At 57.1% G+C, this 13995-nt stretch overlaps 1 protein-coding gene across 1 annotated transcript in view; it reads left to right on the forward strand.

Annotated features, from left to right (window-relative positions):
* Positions 1 to 13995, forward strand: part of RPTOR (regulatory associated protein of MTOR complex 1) — a 331489-nt gene that overhangs the window by 127027 nt on the left and 190467 nt on the right. The window contains exon 4 of the mRNA XM_042965566.1: positions 9923 to 10081. Coding sequence (XP_042821500.1) covers positions 9923 to 10081 — 159 coding nt within the window. The remainder of the gene's footprint in view (positions 1 to 9922; positions 10082 to 13995) is intronic.

The following is a 13995-nucleotide window of genomic DNA, read 5'->3' on the forward strand; positions in this document are numbered from 1 at the left end:
TCGGGGTGGGGCTTGTGGGGCGGGAAACCTGAAAATGTGCCCTCGGCTACTGAGCTGACCCCTGAGGTAGGCGGGGCCGACTGCTGGCACAGGACGTGCCGGGGCTTTGACCGTGCGCCGTGAGTGGAGGGGAGAGTCTGTGAAAAAGCAAAAATACGTCTTAGAGATAACCCGTTGCTTAGTAGAAGGGAGCCCTGGGTTGTCGGACCAAACGTGAACGCAAGTCCAGTCAGCTCTCTGGGCAGATGCGGGGCAGCTAGGCCTGAGGCTGAACGGCCTTTTACCCGAGCGATGTCCCCTACAGGTGGAGATGCCCATTACTGTTGGCCATTCGCAGAGGCAGGTCGCCCTGAGAGGTCATTTACAATGGCACAGAGGGGGCGACCTTATGCGTTCCGTTTCCATTAGCGAAAATTCCAGAATAATATGAAAGGGTACTAGAAATTGCCGGAAGGTGGTCGGTGACTTCTGTGTCTCTAGACTTCTTCTGAAGTTTGCTCCTTCGGCTTCTGAAAACAAGTGACCTCGGTTGTGCCCGCAGGTGACCAGAACTCAGCTTGCACAGGTGCAACTCGAGGGCGTGAAGGACCAGGCGTGGCCGCTGCCTGAGCGGCCGGGCCGGTTTGGGACGCCTCCGCCTTCCGCCCTGCCACGGGCTGTGGCTGCTTGTGTGGTTTTGGGGGTTGGTTTGTTTGTTTGTGAGGCGGTTTTAATTTGTCTAAGATCCGTCTTTCCGTGGCGAGTTTGCAAGGACGCCGGTTCCGTGTTAGACGCAGACCACAGCCGTGTGCGTGTGTGGTTCTGGGAGCCAGCGCTGCGTCCGCCATCAGCCTGAGCCCTTGGCGGGGGTGGGGGTGAGTCCTTTGGGTCAGCAGAGATTCTCAAGGAGGGTTATTGACTGAAACATCGCTTCCCACCTCCTGCTTATACTTCAACTACTCAGGTGCTCCATTTAAAGTCATAAGATAAGTGGTAGCTTGTTTTTGTTTTTGTTTTTTAAATTTAGGGATTTGGGGCAAAGCCCAGTGTCACAATACCATCAAGAAAAAATGAGACAGATAGCATCTTACTAGGAGATAACGGAAACACTGAAAGAGGAAAGAAAATGTGCAAATGGAGCGGGAGATTGAATTTGTACTGCACGGATTGGCTCCGAGGTCCATGTCGGGATGAGCAAAGTTCCGTCGGGATAATGCAGTTGTGCTGTGGTTAATTTCAGGTAAACGATAGGTCGGTAAAGTCAGCGTTGCTCAGACACCCATGAATTCGTGCCCTGCAGCTTCCCTGTGTGACTGTTGTGTGTCCAGAGACGGGGACTTGGGGAACTTCACAGGGTCCTGTCCTCACCAGCTCGGTGTCGGAAGGCGAGGCCTACCACGTCGTTCTCACAGAGAAGTGAGAGGTGGCCCCTGTGGGCCGAGAGCTGCAGGGAGCCTCGGGAGGAGGCAAGAGCTTGCTCAGGCCCGGCCAGGGCGGCCAAGGGGCCCAGCGCAGCCAGACCCGTGGAGGACCGGTGGGGGCAGGTGACTGACGGAGCTGTGCTCCGTGCCCGGGCGTGGCGGTGCTCCCGTGGGGGCAGTGCAGTGGACCCCACCACCGAGGATCCGCTTTTAGGACGCGAGTGGCCTGATGGCGTGCTTGGGAAGGAAAGTTCTGCCAGACTGGAAGGACGTGGAGAGAGGCTGGCCAGGAGGCCTGAGGACAGTCGGGGGCCTTTGACCCCCGATGAAGCAGAGGCAGGACAGCCGTGTGTGAGGGACATGCCCCGGGCACACTGAGCCAGGCCTGGGGAGCCCCGGACGAAGGGGGCGTGAGGGGGAGAGCGGAGGGAGGGACGGGATCGAGGTGTGTGGTCTCGGTGACTCAGAACCAGCTGACGCCAGCGATTCAGCTGGGGAGCCCAGGGGCGTGGGCCCGCGAGGAGCAAGGCAAGGGATTCTTCCATTGTAGGTTTGTGCTGCACCCACGGGGAGCTTGTGGGGTGAGACAAAGGAGGCTGAGTTACAGCCACGCCCGGGGTTGGAGGGAGGAGGCTGGGGAGGAGAGCCACGGAACGCAGGGTGGAGATTGACCCTTGGGGGAGTGAGGAGCCTCGTCGGACGCCGGGGACCTGGCTGGCGACGGGAGCCTCAGAGCACTTGGCCGCGAAGGCCTCATGACTCCACAGGACGGTCTAAGTACAGCAGCGATGCGTCGGGATGGCTCGAAAAGGACAGGTCATCCGTGCCGAGGTCATGACCACGTGTGCACTCCTGCCCGTGCGGACGCCGTGCCGTTCCTCACGCTGGTCCTGCAGCCAAGGCGGAGGAGTGGGATCACCCGGCCGGCCGTCCGCCCCACTCCTGCCCCGCTGCCATCTAATTTCCTGCGTTTGCTCTTGTCTGCTTTGTCTTTGCCTCAGGGAGGCCCCCCTGCAGCCCGCAGTCAGGTGTGTGGCTCGGTGCCCCGCGGCTCCTCTGTCCTCTCATCTCCACGGAGCTGTCCGGAGAAGGGAGAGGTCTTTTCGTTACTTTTCATGCCGTTATAAACCTTGAAAGACGTGTACATTTGCCAGTGACAAAGTAAATCTTCTTTCCTTCTGTCTCGGCTCGCGGACAGCACTCCTGGCTTTTCACACCAGACAGACGGCGTGGCTCTCGGGAGGGTCACCTGTCCACCCAGGAGTGCCTGCTTATAGAAAGCGCCGGCCGCGTCTCGCCGTGCTGCATTAGCTGGGCGTGGCCCCCAGCGTCCGCCCTGAGCTTGTTTGGGGCGGCAGGCCAGCCTGTGAAGGCGGGACATCTTCTGCCACGGGGCCTGGGTTCTGTGGCGCAGGCACCGGCTTCCCCGCCGTCCTCCGTCCCAGCGGAACTGGAGGTTTTGAAATCCTAAGCAAATAGGATACTGCAGTACTCCAATAGAACAGCTCTTTTGGGAGAAGCTCGCTGGGCTCTGCGAACTCTAGCAGTGAGTCTTTATCATTTGTTCATACACAAACATTAAGTGCCAACTACGTGCCAGGTATTGTACTTCCCCAGGGTGGCCGTAGTGACCAGGGAAGCGCCGGTCCCTGCCTTCATAGGACTTTCACCAATCGGGCAGGAAGAAGGTGGAGGGAGGGCAGACAGAGGGGTAAGACGCAGGTGGAGTCAAGGGTCGTAAATGCTGCGGTCACGGACCTACATGCGCCAGGGGAGCGTTTGCACGGGGAACCTAACCCGTTTCTGGGCGTACCTGAGAGTGAGTTCTCGAGAATTAACCTTTAACTTGATGTTTGAAGAAGGAAGAGGAAATGTCCAGGCAAGACTTGGAATTGGGGGTCGAGGAAAAGTAGGAAGAGGGTCTGGACAAGGGCTGGGAGGTGGGTAAGAACATAAGACTTGAAAGATACTTCCTTGCGCCTGGAGCGTACACTCTCAGAGGCTCTGCAGACGAGGTTTTGCGGGGACCGAAGGGCCATTCTGAGGAGTTTCTGGGGTCCGTGGGAAGCCATCAAAGGGTTTTCAGCACGTGAGACATACCGAGTTTTGAGCAATGGATTTGGATCGAGCAAAGCGAGCCTGGCAGGTTCCTTAGGAAGTTGTAGTAACGTAAGAAATAGATGACGGTGACGGTTGGGGCTGACGGCGGCGTTGCTGGCAGCGGCGTTGAGGACGGTGGTGATGATACTGGGGGTGGTCAGGATGAGGGTGCGGGTGGCGGCGACCGTGATGGTGGTGACCGTACGTGCGGTGGCTTGGCTTGGGTGGTGTTAGTGCGAATGGAAGGGGCAGCAGCAGCAAGAAGTGCTTTTTCAGAGGCAGGAGCACAAGTCCCTGAGCTGCCAGGGCCTGGAGCCTTCCGTGTGGGGCTACCGCCTAGGACAGGTGGCCTGTGAGCAGACCTGACCTTCCTCCTGCCCAGCATTTCCCGGAAGCCCGTGCTTCCTACTTGGAAAGGGGCGGAGGGTGAGACATTTTCAAGACCCCAGACCAGGGACGAAACCGGCCCAAATTCTAACATTATGTTCGCTCGCCCCTTCCTTCTCTGCTGCCGGGGAAGGATGGGAGAGCGGAAACAACATCGCTGATACCCTCACGCCTGGCCGGGCGAGGCCGCGTGGTCTCTGCTCGACACCCCGGAGAGGAGAGGGCGGTGCCGTCGCTGCCCGGGGGCTCCTTGCTGCGGGATCTGTCAGGGGACGGGACCCTCAAGTGCAGCCCCCGACCCCCCCATGCTCCGGGCACACTGGTGACCCCCCGGGGTCTGTCCTTGCGCAAGGAGGAGCCTGACGAGAAGGCGGGCACGCGGCACACGCACCGCTCGGGCCTCCGTAACACAGGCGGCCGCCTGGTGTCATCGAGGGGCAGGCGGACGGCGCGGGGGCGACGGGTTCGGGGCCACGCTCTCCTTCGTCCAGCCACAGGGCAGCCTTTCTTTTCTCTTCCTCGCCCGCCTCCCGCAGAAGTTCCACACACGTGCCTGGCTGCGTCCTGAGGGTTGGACTTGGAGCCAGGATGCCGGCCACCGCAGGCCGCGTTGCAGGGACCGCGTGTCACCTCGTGTGCCTGCTAAAACGCTCTCCGTCTCCCAGGCGACTCGATGCTTTCTCTGCCGCTCCTGCCCTCAGACCCTGTGGCCGGGACCCAGGCATTGTGGTTTTGCCACCACGCTATGGCGTGGTGACATTTAATTTAGTGCTTCTCATTTCAGAGCCCTTAAAAATACTAATTAATTCGCATAAAACCCCAGGAGGCATATTATTCATCTCTGTGGTGCCTTTCATGCTCGTCTGTTAATGGTCCTTTTTGTGCCTAGGTGGAAAGCGAGGCTAAATCATCTGTTTGCGACCCCACAGGAGAAGACCTTGGTGGAGCCAAGGTCAGCGATAACGAGTCCCTGATTCTATGGACGTCTCTGAGGAACGTCAGCCGTGGCCTCGTGCGTGGCTTGGGAGAACAGCACTGCCCGGTGGAACTGATCTCGGGAGGGGTGGGTGGTCCTGCCCTGGAGCCGAACCCCGGTTCGGTCGCCGCCTGGGGGAGGGCAGACTGAGGAAGGCTGCGTGCTGTGGCAGCAGGAGTGACGCGGGGGCTGCAGCGGGAAGCCCTTGTCCCGTCCCCTCGGAAGGCGCCCAGCGGCCTGGGGCTGTGACGCGGGTGCAGGCCCCACAGAGCCGGCAGCCTGCTGCTCCTGGGACCTGGTGTGAGGTCTCCGGGTGTGGCCTGGTCCTGTGTTGGGGTGCCTTGTCTTTGAGCAAACTCTTCACCTCTGCGCGGGGGGCTTTCTGTAGCCGGAGGAGCGAGGGAGCCACTGAGGAAGAATTCACAAATTTGGAGGCTCCCCGATACCTGGGGTTTAGTGTGGGCCCTGCCCCTCTGGTTGTCTCTGCCTCGCACGGGCCGGCTGCCTGGCCAGGGCCGTGCTCTTGCGGCCGCGACTTCAGAAGCCTTTCTGACTCTGCAGCGTGTCCTGTTCTCTTTAAGGGTCGGTGGCTTTGATGCGCGTGAGCAGAGTCAGGCGTCCAGGGTGGCGAGCCGCGCTCCTGAACCAGGGGGCGCACGGCACGTGTGAGCGTGACCTCCGGGGACCCGCCCGCCTGGCCGGGCTGTGGGCACGAGGCATCCCACCCTCTCCCCCTTCTGCCTGCGGCTCCGCGAGGCTCGGCTCTCTGGCGGGACGGTGCCCGGGAAGCCCGTTGGGGGCCCGTCGGGGCTGTGCGTGTGCTGCCGTCGCCGTGCGCCTGTGACGGTTCTAAGTGGGGGCAGAGGTGTCCTCGGTGGGCGTGATGGTCGACAGCGGGGATTACTGTTCCGCGTGTGGTGGCAGGAGGCCTCAGGAGAGAAGTGCCCGTGGGTCGGGGGGATGTGCGTACGTGCGGTGAGATTGATTTCCTGTTTTCTTCACAGCGTCTAATAAAACCGCCACGGTCTCAGTCGGTGTCCTCGTAACGTAGCCCGGCAAAAGGGGCGGCGTGAGAGGGGTACGGCGCCCACCACCGCACCCCTGCCCTTGCTGTCCCAGCAGACCCTGCGTTCCCCAGAAGCTCCCCGCCACTGGCATCTGGTCCTCGCTGTGGTCGGAGAGGACGTCTGTCCCCGCGCACGGCCTCCTGCGAATTTGGGAACTCTTCCTTCGGTTCGATCCACAGCCGTTCTCTCACCCCGCTTGTGGAAATGCTGCTGCTGGGGAGAGGGTCTCGTGCATCTAAAGGCAGTGCCCCTGCGGCATGCATGGCCCCGGCCCCCAGGGGGTGGCTCTGTGCACACACGACTGGGCTTCCCTCCAGGGCGATGCCCTGTTGCCGCTCTCGGTAGTAAAGGGAGGTGTTTTCAGTCGCCTTGTGCTCACAGGGATAATAAGTCGCGAATTCAGAACTCCTTTTAGCACCCGTTGAAGTTGTCTTGTGACTCGGCCTCCATCTTTACTCTTCCCTACGTGAGCCGCCCAGAAGCCTTCCCGGAAACAGGAAGACTGTGTGCCCGATCCGCACGGCCCGGAGCGGGACTCCGTGAGGCGGGCTCCTGCCCAAGGCCGCTGCCTCCCCTTCAGCCCGCGGGCCCGCCGCTGTGGCTCCTGGAGCTGAAATGTCCGGAGTACCTCCAGCTACTTCTGCCTGTCCGGCCAGGACGCACTTTTAAAGTACTGCTGTAACACACGTGCGGGTGTTTAATTTACGGAAAGGCCCAGATCAAAGCGTCTGCCAAGACGGGGAGGGGTTTGCTGCCCCGTGTGGTCGTCACAGCAGCCCTCAGTCACTGGATGGTCCAGACTCTGGGCCACGCTGGTCGCGCGTCACAGTGACTTGGGTGTTCACCTGGGTCCTGTGCTCCGTTGGGGGTTTCTTCTGGGGGTGGGGATTTGGGGGATTTGAAAGTAGGCTCCACAGATTGACCCCATTCCTACCTGGTCTGCGGTTGTTTTTATGCTGTTCGTTTGCGGACTGAACTTCTAGATAGTTCTGCCTGTAACTCACTTTCCGATGGCACGGCGTGCTTGGGCGGATGTGGTTTTGGGGGATGTGTCCAAGTTATCTCGACAAGATGTTCCCTGTCTGCCCCAGAACTGGATTTCCATTTATCGGTTACCTTCATCTTGTTTTATGGGGCCAATGAAAATTCAGCTGGTTAGAGCGTTAGGACCCAGGACCCTGGCTCTGTCTCACCCTGAGCACAAATCCACGGTTCACCGATGGCAAATCAGGAACGTTGACGTTTATTATTTTCTTCACTGTTAAGCATGCAGATTCCAAATAGCAGAGTAGCAGGAATTAAGGCGAACGGGTAAGCGCCCAAAGACGTCTAGATACGCACTTCCTCGCAGTTCACTGGGATTCACTCGTGTCATGTCAGTAGCAGGAAGGACTCTCCGTTTTCCTTGTTTCATTACTAACGATAGAGGTCAGTGTCCGTCACATCAGTCCCTAATAACTGAGTGTGTTGTGCGCAGCCGTGGGAGGGACGTAAAGACGGAGCCCCATGCTGCCTGGCCTCACGGTCGGTGGGAACCACACGGTCACACACGGACGTATAACAAACGGCGTGTGTGAGCCAGAGAAAGGAGACACGGGCGCCCCTGCCCCGAGGGTCCCGGCAGGAGTCGTGCACGAGAGCTGGGTGCTTCCAGAACACGCGGGTGAGGATGCTGCCCTCTGCGTCCCGAGCCCCTGCTCCCACATGGACCATCTCCGTGCGGGCCAGCCCTTCAGAGCCCCCACACGGGGGACCCACAGCCTCTGTCACATTAGTTCACGCTGCCTTGGTGGTGAAAGTGAACTTGGAAACCTCGCGTACACGTGAGCCTTGTCTCGAGCCTCCTCTGTGACACCCTTACTTTACGAGGAGCATCCTGGCCCGTATGGAGGAGACATGGGAAGGGAAGGCCACGTGGCTGGACCCTGACCTGCGCCTCAGCACGGGGTTCTCAAACTGTCTGTGGAAGAACAGGGTCGCTCTCCTTGGGTTAGTTTGCTTACAGGCGTGGGGAATGTGGACAATCTGGAAAAACTTGTGTTGTGAATTTCACCATCCCGAAGCTTTCATATTTATGCATCCGCTGATAACTTTGGGACCGCGAGATACAGCCTGTCTCCAAGGGTCTCGTGTGGTTGATTACAGACTACTCCCGTGTGCAACGGGCCGCGTGTCCCCGCTGGTTTCTTCACCTCGACGCCTCATTTTCCTTTGAAGGATCAGGAAGCCTCTTGTCCTTGGAAGCCGCATGCGGTCCTCAGGCCTTCTAGCTGCTTCCTGTCTCTGCTGCTCTCTCCCCGCTGCTCTTCGCACACAACGGGGATGCTTCCCCGGCAGCAGGTGCGCGGAGTGCCGTGCGGGCACGGGTGGCACCGGCCCGGCCCCGGCACTGTGTGTGCTCCGCGTTCTGACCGCTGCTTTCTTCGGGTGACGTCACCGTGTTACTTTTTATTTAGCTTTTCAAGTAAAGTTTTAAAAGTTCATCCAAGTAATAAACATACACGTTATTTTTAAAAGTCACCGCGTAATCCCTACCTAGCAGCAAACCCTTTTAGCTGTGTTTTTCTAGGAGATATGGCCGTCTTCTTACGGGGCATTCTTACGCTGCTCTTCATTGACTTACCAATTTGGGGCATTGTTTTGACGTCCTCGTGTGGCGTTAGAGATTCCACGCACGTCACGTCCACTCCGTCTTCCGGTGTGGTTCTAGATTTCCTCAGTCAGTCTTCACTGGGAATTCACCACCGAATGGATATGAAGTAGGCCCCTCGGGTGAGCCCCACATGCCCGTCTCCCAGCTTCAGCATCACCACATGGCTTCGTTTCTGCGCTTAGGTCGGCTGGGCATTAGAACTGGTTTTGATGAAATAAAATCAGAAACCCAGGAGATGTGTGTCTGGGTATGACTGTGGGCTTTGTGGGGTAGCCCCTCCCCTCCGGCCTCCCCATTCCAATCAGACAGATCGTGGAGGGCGTCTGGGGGCGTGGGAGGGCTGGACGCTCGTGGTTTCCGTTTCTCTGTGTGTTCCTGGCCCTTCTCGTGTGGTCGTGTCTCCATGAGAATGTCAGTGGCAGTTTCTTGGAAGCAGTAAATAGCCTGTTATATTTATGGGAAATGCATTGGATTTGGCGGTAAACTCAGGGAGAACAGATATACTAAGAATGTTGGTGCCAGGGCGCCCGGCCAGCTCGGTAAGTGTGCCACTCTTGGTCTCGGGGTCATGAGTTCGGTGCCGTGTCGCACGTAGAACTTGCTTAAAAAACGATAAGAAGAGACTGTTGGTGTATCTACCCAAGTGGGAACATCTTTCCGTGTTTCAAGTCTCCTTCATATTTTCCAGGAGAATTTTTAAAAATTTCCTCATCTGGGTTTTTTTATGTTTCACGTCGTTTACTTCTGTGTGCTCAATCTTCTTTTCTGCTTTAGAAGTGGGCGTTCCGTACGTTTACGTCCTGTAACTGTTCACTGTCGTGTGTATAAGGGCTGTTGATGTTTGTAGGTTCATTTTAGGCCCTGCTGATTCGGGGGGGCCCTTGGCCTCGATGGGTGAGGGTCCAGGCGGGAGCAGGTGGGGGCTGAGCCGGGCCGAGGTGGCGACGGGAGGGGCCGTCGGGGTCCCTCCTCTGTCTTCCTTTTCTGCCTGCGGTTCTCTTGCTGCCTTATGCTGCAGCCTCCTACAGAGAGTTCTTCCGGAAGGATTGAGTGTTTCTGAGAAATACCTCGCATCCCAGCGGCGGTACGTTTTGCTCAGCGTGGCCGTGCGGCAGGCCTCTCCATCCCGTGGGATCGTCACGGTGGCTCCCAAGGAGCGTCTGGCGGGTGGGGGCACGTGCCCGGCAGCCTCTGAAAGAGCCGTCGCCCGCTTTCAGGGGCGGAGACGCTCAGGCTCGCGTGTGCGGGGTCACGTGCCGCTCAGAGCAGGAATGGGGGGTGCGTCCCGGGTGCTCCCGCGAATCCACGGTGAGTTTCTCGATTTCTTCTCCCGCAACAGGCCCGGTACAAGCAGAGCCTCGACCCGACCGTGGATGAGGTGAAAAAGCTCTGCACGTCTTTACGCCGAAACGCCAAGGAGGAGCGGGTCCTCTTCCACTACAACGGCCACGGGGTGCCCAGGCCCACCGTGAACGGGGAGATCTGGGTCTTCAACAAGGTAGGAGCTCCGTCCGAGGTCCTTGGGAATCCCGCCCGTGTCTCCCTCTGCCACAGAACGTGTCCGCGTGGGAGCTCGGCCACGGGTCCCGTCCGCCCGTGGCTCCGCTGCTGTCCAGACCCTGCCTCTGCGGACCCGGATGTGGTCGGGCCGGACAGGGCGGCGGGCCCGCCGTGTGGCGGGGACCCGTGGGATCGTCTCCGTGTCAGCGGCGAGGCCTGGGCAGCAGGCTCGAGGTGCCGGCTCTCGTGCCCGCGTGGCGGGGCACCGTCTGGGCCACGCTGTCCGGTGTGGCCCTCGGGTGCGCTCTCCCCGCAGGAGGCAGGACGCGCACGGTCGACACGGTTTCTCAGGTCAGGCGGAGTCTTCCTTAGAGAACCCGCGATTTCCTGACGAAACAAAACGGTGCACGGGTTCCAGAGAGCGCCCACCATGACACCTGTGGACGCGGCCTCTGCTCTGCCCTCCCCAGGGCGGTGCTCCCGCCTCCAGCTCCTCCAAGGCGACACCCCTCCCGCCATCTTCCTGGCCGCGAGCGGCGAGTGTCGTGCCCACCCTGTGGTGGGGCGGCGGCTACGTCCTCTCGGCTCACGCGGCGTGAAAGGCAGCGCCTGAAGCGTGCAGGGTTCGACCCCACGTGGCCACCGCCGGTTCAGAAGACGCGCCTTCAGAGCCCCTGTGCCCTCCTCAAGTGCAGCCTCCCTTGTCCCCGCCAGGATCCCAGTGGATCTCGAGTTTACCGCGACCTCGCTTTCCTTTACGGTGTCCCCGCTCTCGTGTGGCTGTCCAGGCGTGTTGGTTCTGGGTGCGTTCTGGTTGACGAGACTGGGGTCCTTCTGTGCCTGCCCCTCTCGCTCTGTGTCACGCTCTGAAGACCGGTCCCTGCTGTCCCTTCCCCCTTCCCCCAGTCCCCTGCCTCTGGCTGTGGGGACGTCCCGGGACCTGCTTGGTGTCTCCTGTGCAGACAAGCTTCTGAGTGGTTCTGTCGTCTTCCTGTCGCACACTGCCCAAGTGTCTTCCGTTCCCCACCTTCTTCCCCAGACTGTGGTCAGGGTTTGTCCTTTCTGCGCGGTGTGGGGGCCAGCGCGGGTCTCCCCGGTGGCCGTGCCCTCGAGCGCCCTCTGCCGTGCGTGCCGGCCGTGGAGGCTCCTCTGCTCGAAGTGCCAGCTCCTGCATCTGTCACCGGGGTTGCTGCGTCCTCTTCTCACCGATTTGAAGGGATCCCTCGTCTTCTGGACAGCAGCCCTTTGTCACTGTCAGGAATTGCGAACGTCCTCCCTGAATCATGGCTTGGTGTCCCTTAACGGACAGGAGCTCTTTACGTCCAAGTGGTCAGCTTGGTCAGTCTTTCACTACGGTGTGGACGTGTTATGTCTTTAAGAAGACTTTCCTCATGCCAAGATTTAAAAAGTATGCTTTTCTTTTTTTAAGTTTTCGTTTTTTATTTATTTTGAGAGAGACAGAGTGCAAAATGGGGAGGGGCAGGGTGACAGAGAGAGAGAGAGAGAGAGAGAGAGAGAGAGAGAATATCCCAAGTAGGCTCTGCAGAGTTCACACAGAACCCAACATGGGGCTCGAACTCACAAAACCGCGACACCATGCCCTGAGCCAAAATCAAGAGTCGGTCGCTCACCTGCCCAAGCCCCCAGGCGCCCCCAAAAGTATTCTCTGTGTTCTTCCACAAGGGTTGTATTTTCGTCCATTATATTTAGGTCTCTAATCTACCTGAAACTGATTTTGTACATACTGTTATGTAGGAGCTCATATTCTTTTCCCCCCTCCAGTGGATACCTACCTGTTCCGTTACTATTTAATGCCGTCTTTGAACGAAATCGAGTTTCCATAGTGTGTGGGCGTGTTTCTGAGCTCTGTTCTGCTCCATGGGTCCTGCCTCTGTGCCAGGAAACTATTTTAATGAGCGTAGGTTTCCAGTGATTCCTGGTGTTCGGGAAAGCGAATTCCTCCTCTTTGTTCTTGTTCAGTCGCGTCTTGGCTGTTCTTGGTGCTTTGATCATCCAGGAGACTGTTGAACCAACTTGTAAATCAGTGGATTAATGATGGGGGAGATTCAGCGTCTTTACAACGTTGAGTCTACCAAACTGTGTTCTTTTTTAGGTGTCTTTCAGTAGTATTTCATAATTTCATACAAGTTTGCATCATTTGTTAGATATATTCCTAGATTCTGTATATTTAAAAAAAATTTTTTTAATGTTTTTATTTATTTTTGAGACAGAGAGAGACAGAGCATGAGCAGGGATGGGCAGAGAGAGAGGGAGACACAGAATCCGAAGCAGGCTCCAGGCTCTGAGCTGTCAGCACAGAGCCCGAGCAGGGCTTGAACTCACAGAGTGTGAGATCATGACCCGAGCCGAAGTCGGACGCTCAACCGACTGCCACCCAGGCACCCCGATTCTGTATATTTGTGATGTTATAAATGTTTACTATAAAACCTGTGTTCTGTAAGGTTTTGCCAAGGAGTATGGAAAGGCTGTTGATTTTTGTACGTTAATTTTATGTTTATCAGTTTTGCTCTTCTCTTACCATTTCTTGTAATTTATCTGTACACACTTTTTTGTTTTCTTAGTAGATATTTGGTGGGTATAAAATAACAAATAACAAGAAACTTAGCATCGATTCTGTAGTATCATTTACTACAGAGAGCGTGTCCATGTGCTTCCGACCGTCTCAAAGCTGTGGTTTTTTTTTTTTAGTTTTTTTTTTAAACATTTATTTATTTTTGAGACAGAGAGACAGAGCATGAACGGGGGAGGGGCAGAGAGAGAGGGAGACACAGAATCGGAAGCAGGCTCCAGGCTCTGAGCCGTCAGCCCAGAGCCCGACGCGGGGCTCGAACTCACGGACCGCGAGATCGTGACCTGAGCCGAAGTCGGAGGCTCAACCGACTGAGCCACCCAGGCGCCCCTCAAAGCTGTGTTTTAATAAGCAGTGTTTGTTGGTTTTGTTTGGGATCCAGGATCCAGTCCAGGTTCACACACTGCCTCCGCGGATATAGGTCCTTCTTTGCGTTTTTTCCAAGTGAAATTATTTTATTATCGTCTTTTTGTAGTGGGTTACTATAGTTACACATTGGTCTTTTAATAAATTATTATTACTAATAATCTTCAGTTTTTGGGGCAGTTTTAGTTTTATAGAGGAATCGAGAAGGAGACTTTGCCTGCACTCTCCCTGCCTCCCCCGCCCTCAGTTTCCATTATTAAGGTCTGGCTTTGGTGTGGGACATTTGCCGCAGTTCGTGATCCAGTGTCGGTCCAGTGTCCTTAACTAGCTTCCAATGCGGCATTGATCCAGTGCCATTCGCTAACGTCCATAGTTCACGTTAGATCACTCTGCGTCGTACGTGCTCTGGGTTTTGCCGGATACGTCATGGCACGCACTCACCGTTACGGTGCCCTGCAGGGTAGTCTGACTGCCCTAAGAATCCCGTGCTCTCCTGTTCGCCCCTCCTGCCTCCCCTCCCCGCCCCTAGCAACCACGGCCGTCCACCGTCCCTGTAGGTTTACCTTTTCCAGAGTGACATTTAGTTGGGATCATACAGTGTGTAGCCTTCTAAGATTGGCTGTTTTCAACAAGGAGTGTGTTTCTGTGGCTTGGTAGCTCATTTCTCTTTACCACCGAGTAACGCTTCATTATCTGGATGGACCACTATTGAAGGACATCTTGCTCGCTTCTGGTTTTTCTTGGCTGTTGTGAATAATGCTGTTATAAACCTGCGTGTGCGGGTCTTTGCGTAGATGTAAGGTTTATGCTAATTTGAGTAAATGCCTAGGAGTGCCATTGCCGGATCAGATGGTCTGTTCGGCTTTCTAAGAAATGGCCAAATTGTCCTCGGAGGGGCTCCATCAGTTCGCCTTCCCAGCAGCAACGAGAGAGAGTTCCTGGCCCTCCCCGTCCCA

Source organism: Panthera tigris, chromosome E1, assembly GCF_018350195.1.
Source record: "Panthera tigris isolate Pti1 chromosome E1, P.tigris_Pti1_mat1.1, whole genome shotgun sequence".
NCBI lineage: Eukaryota > Metazoa > Chordata > Mammalia > Carnivora > Felidae > Panthera > Panthera tigris.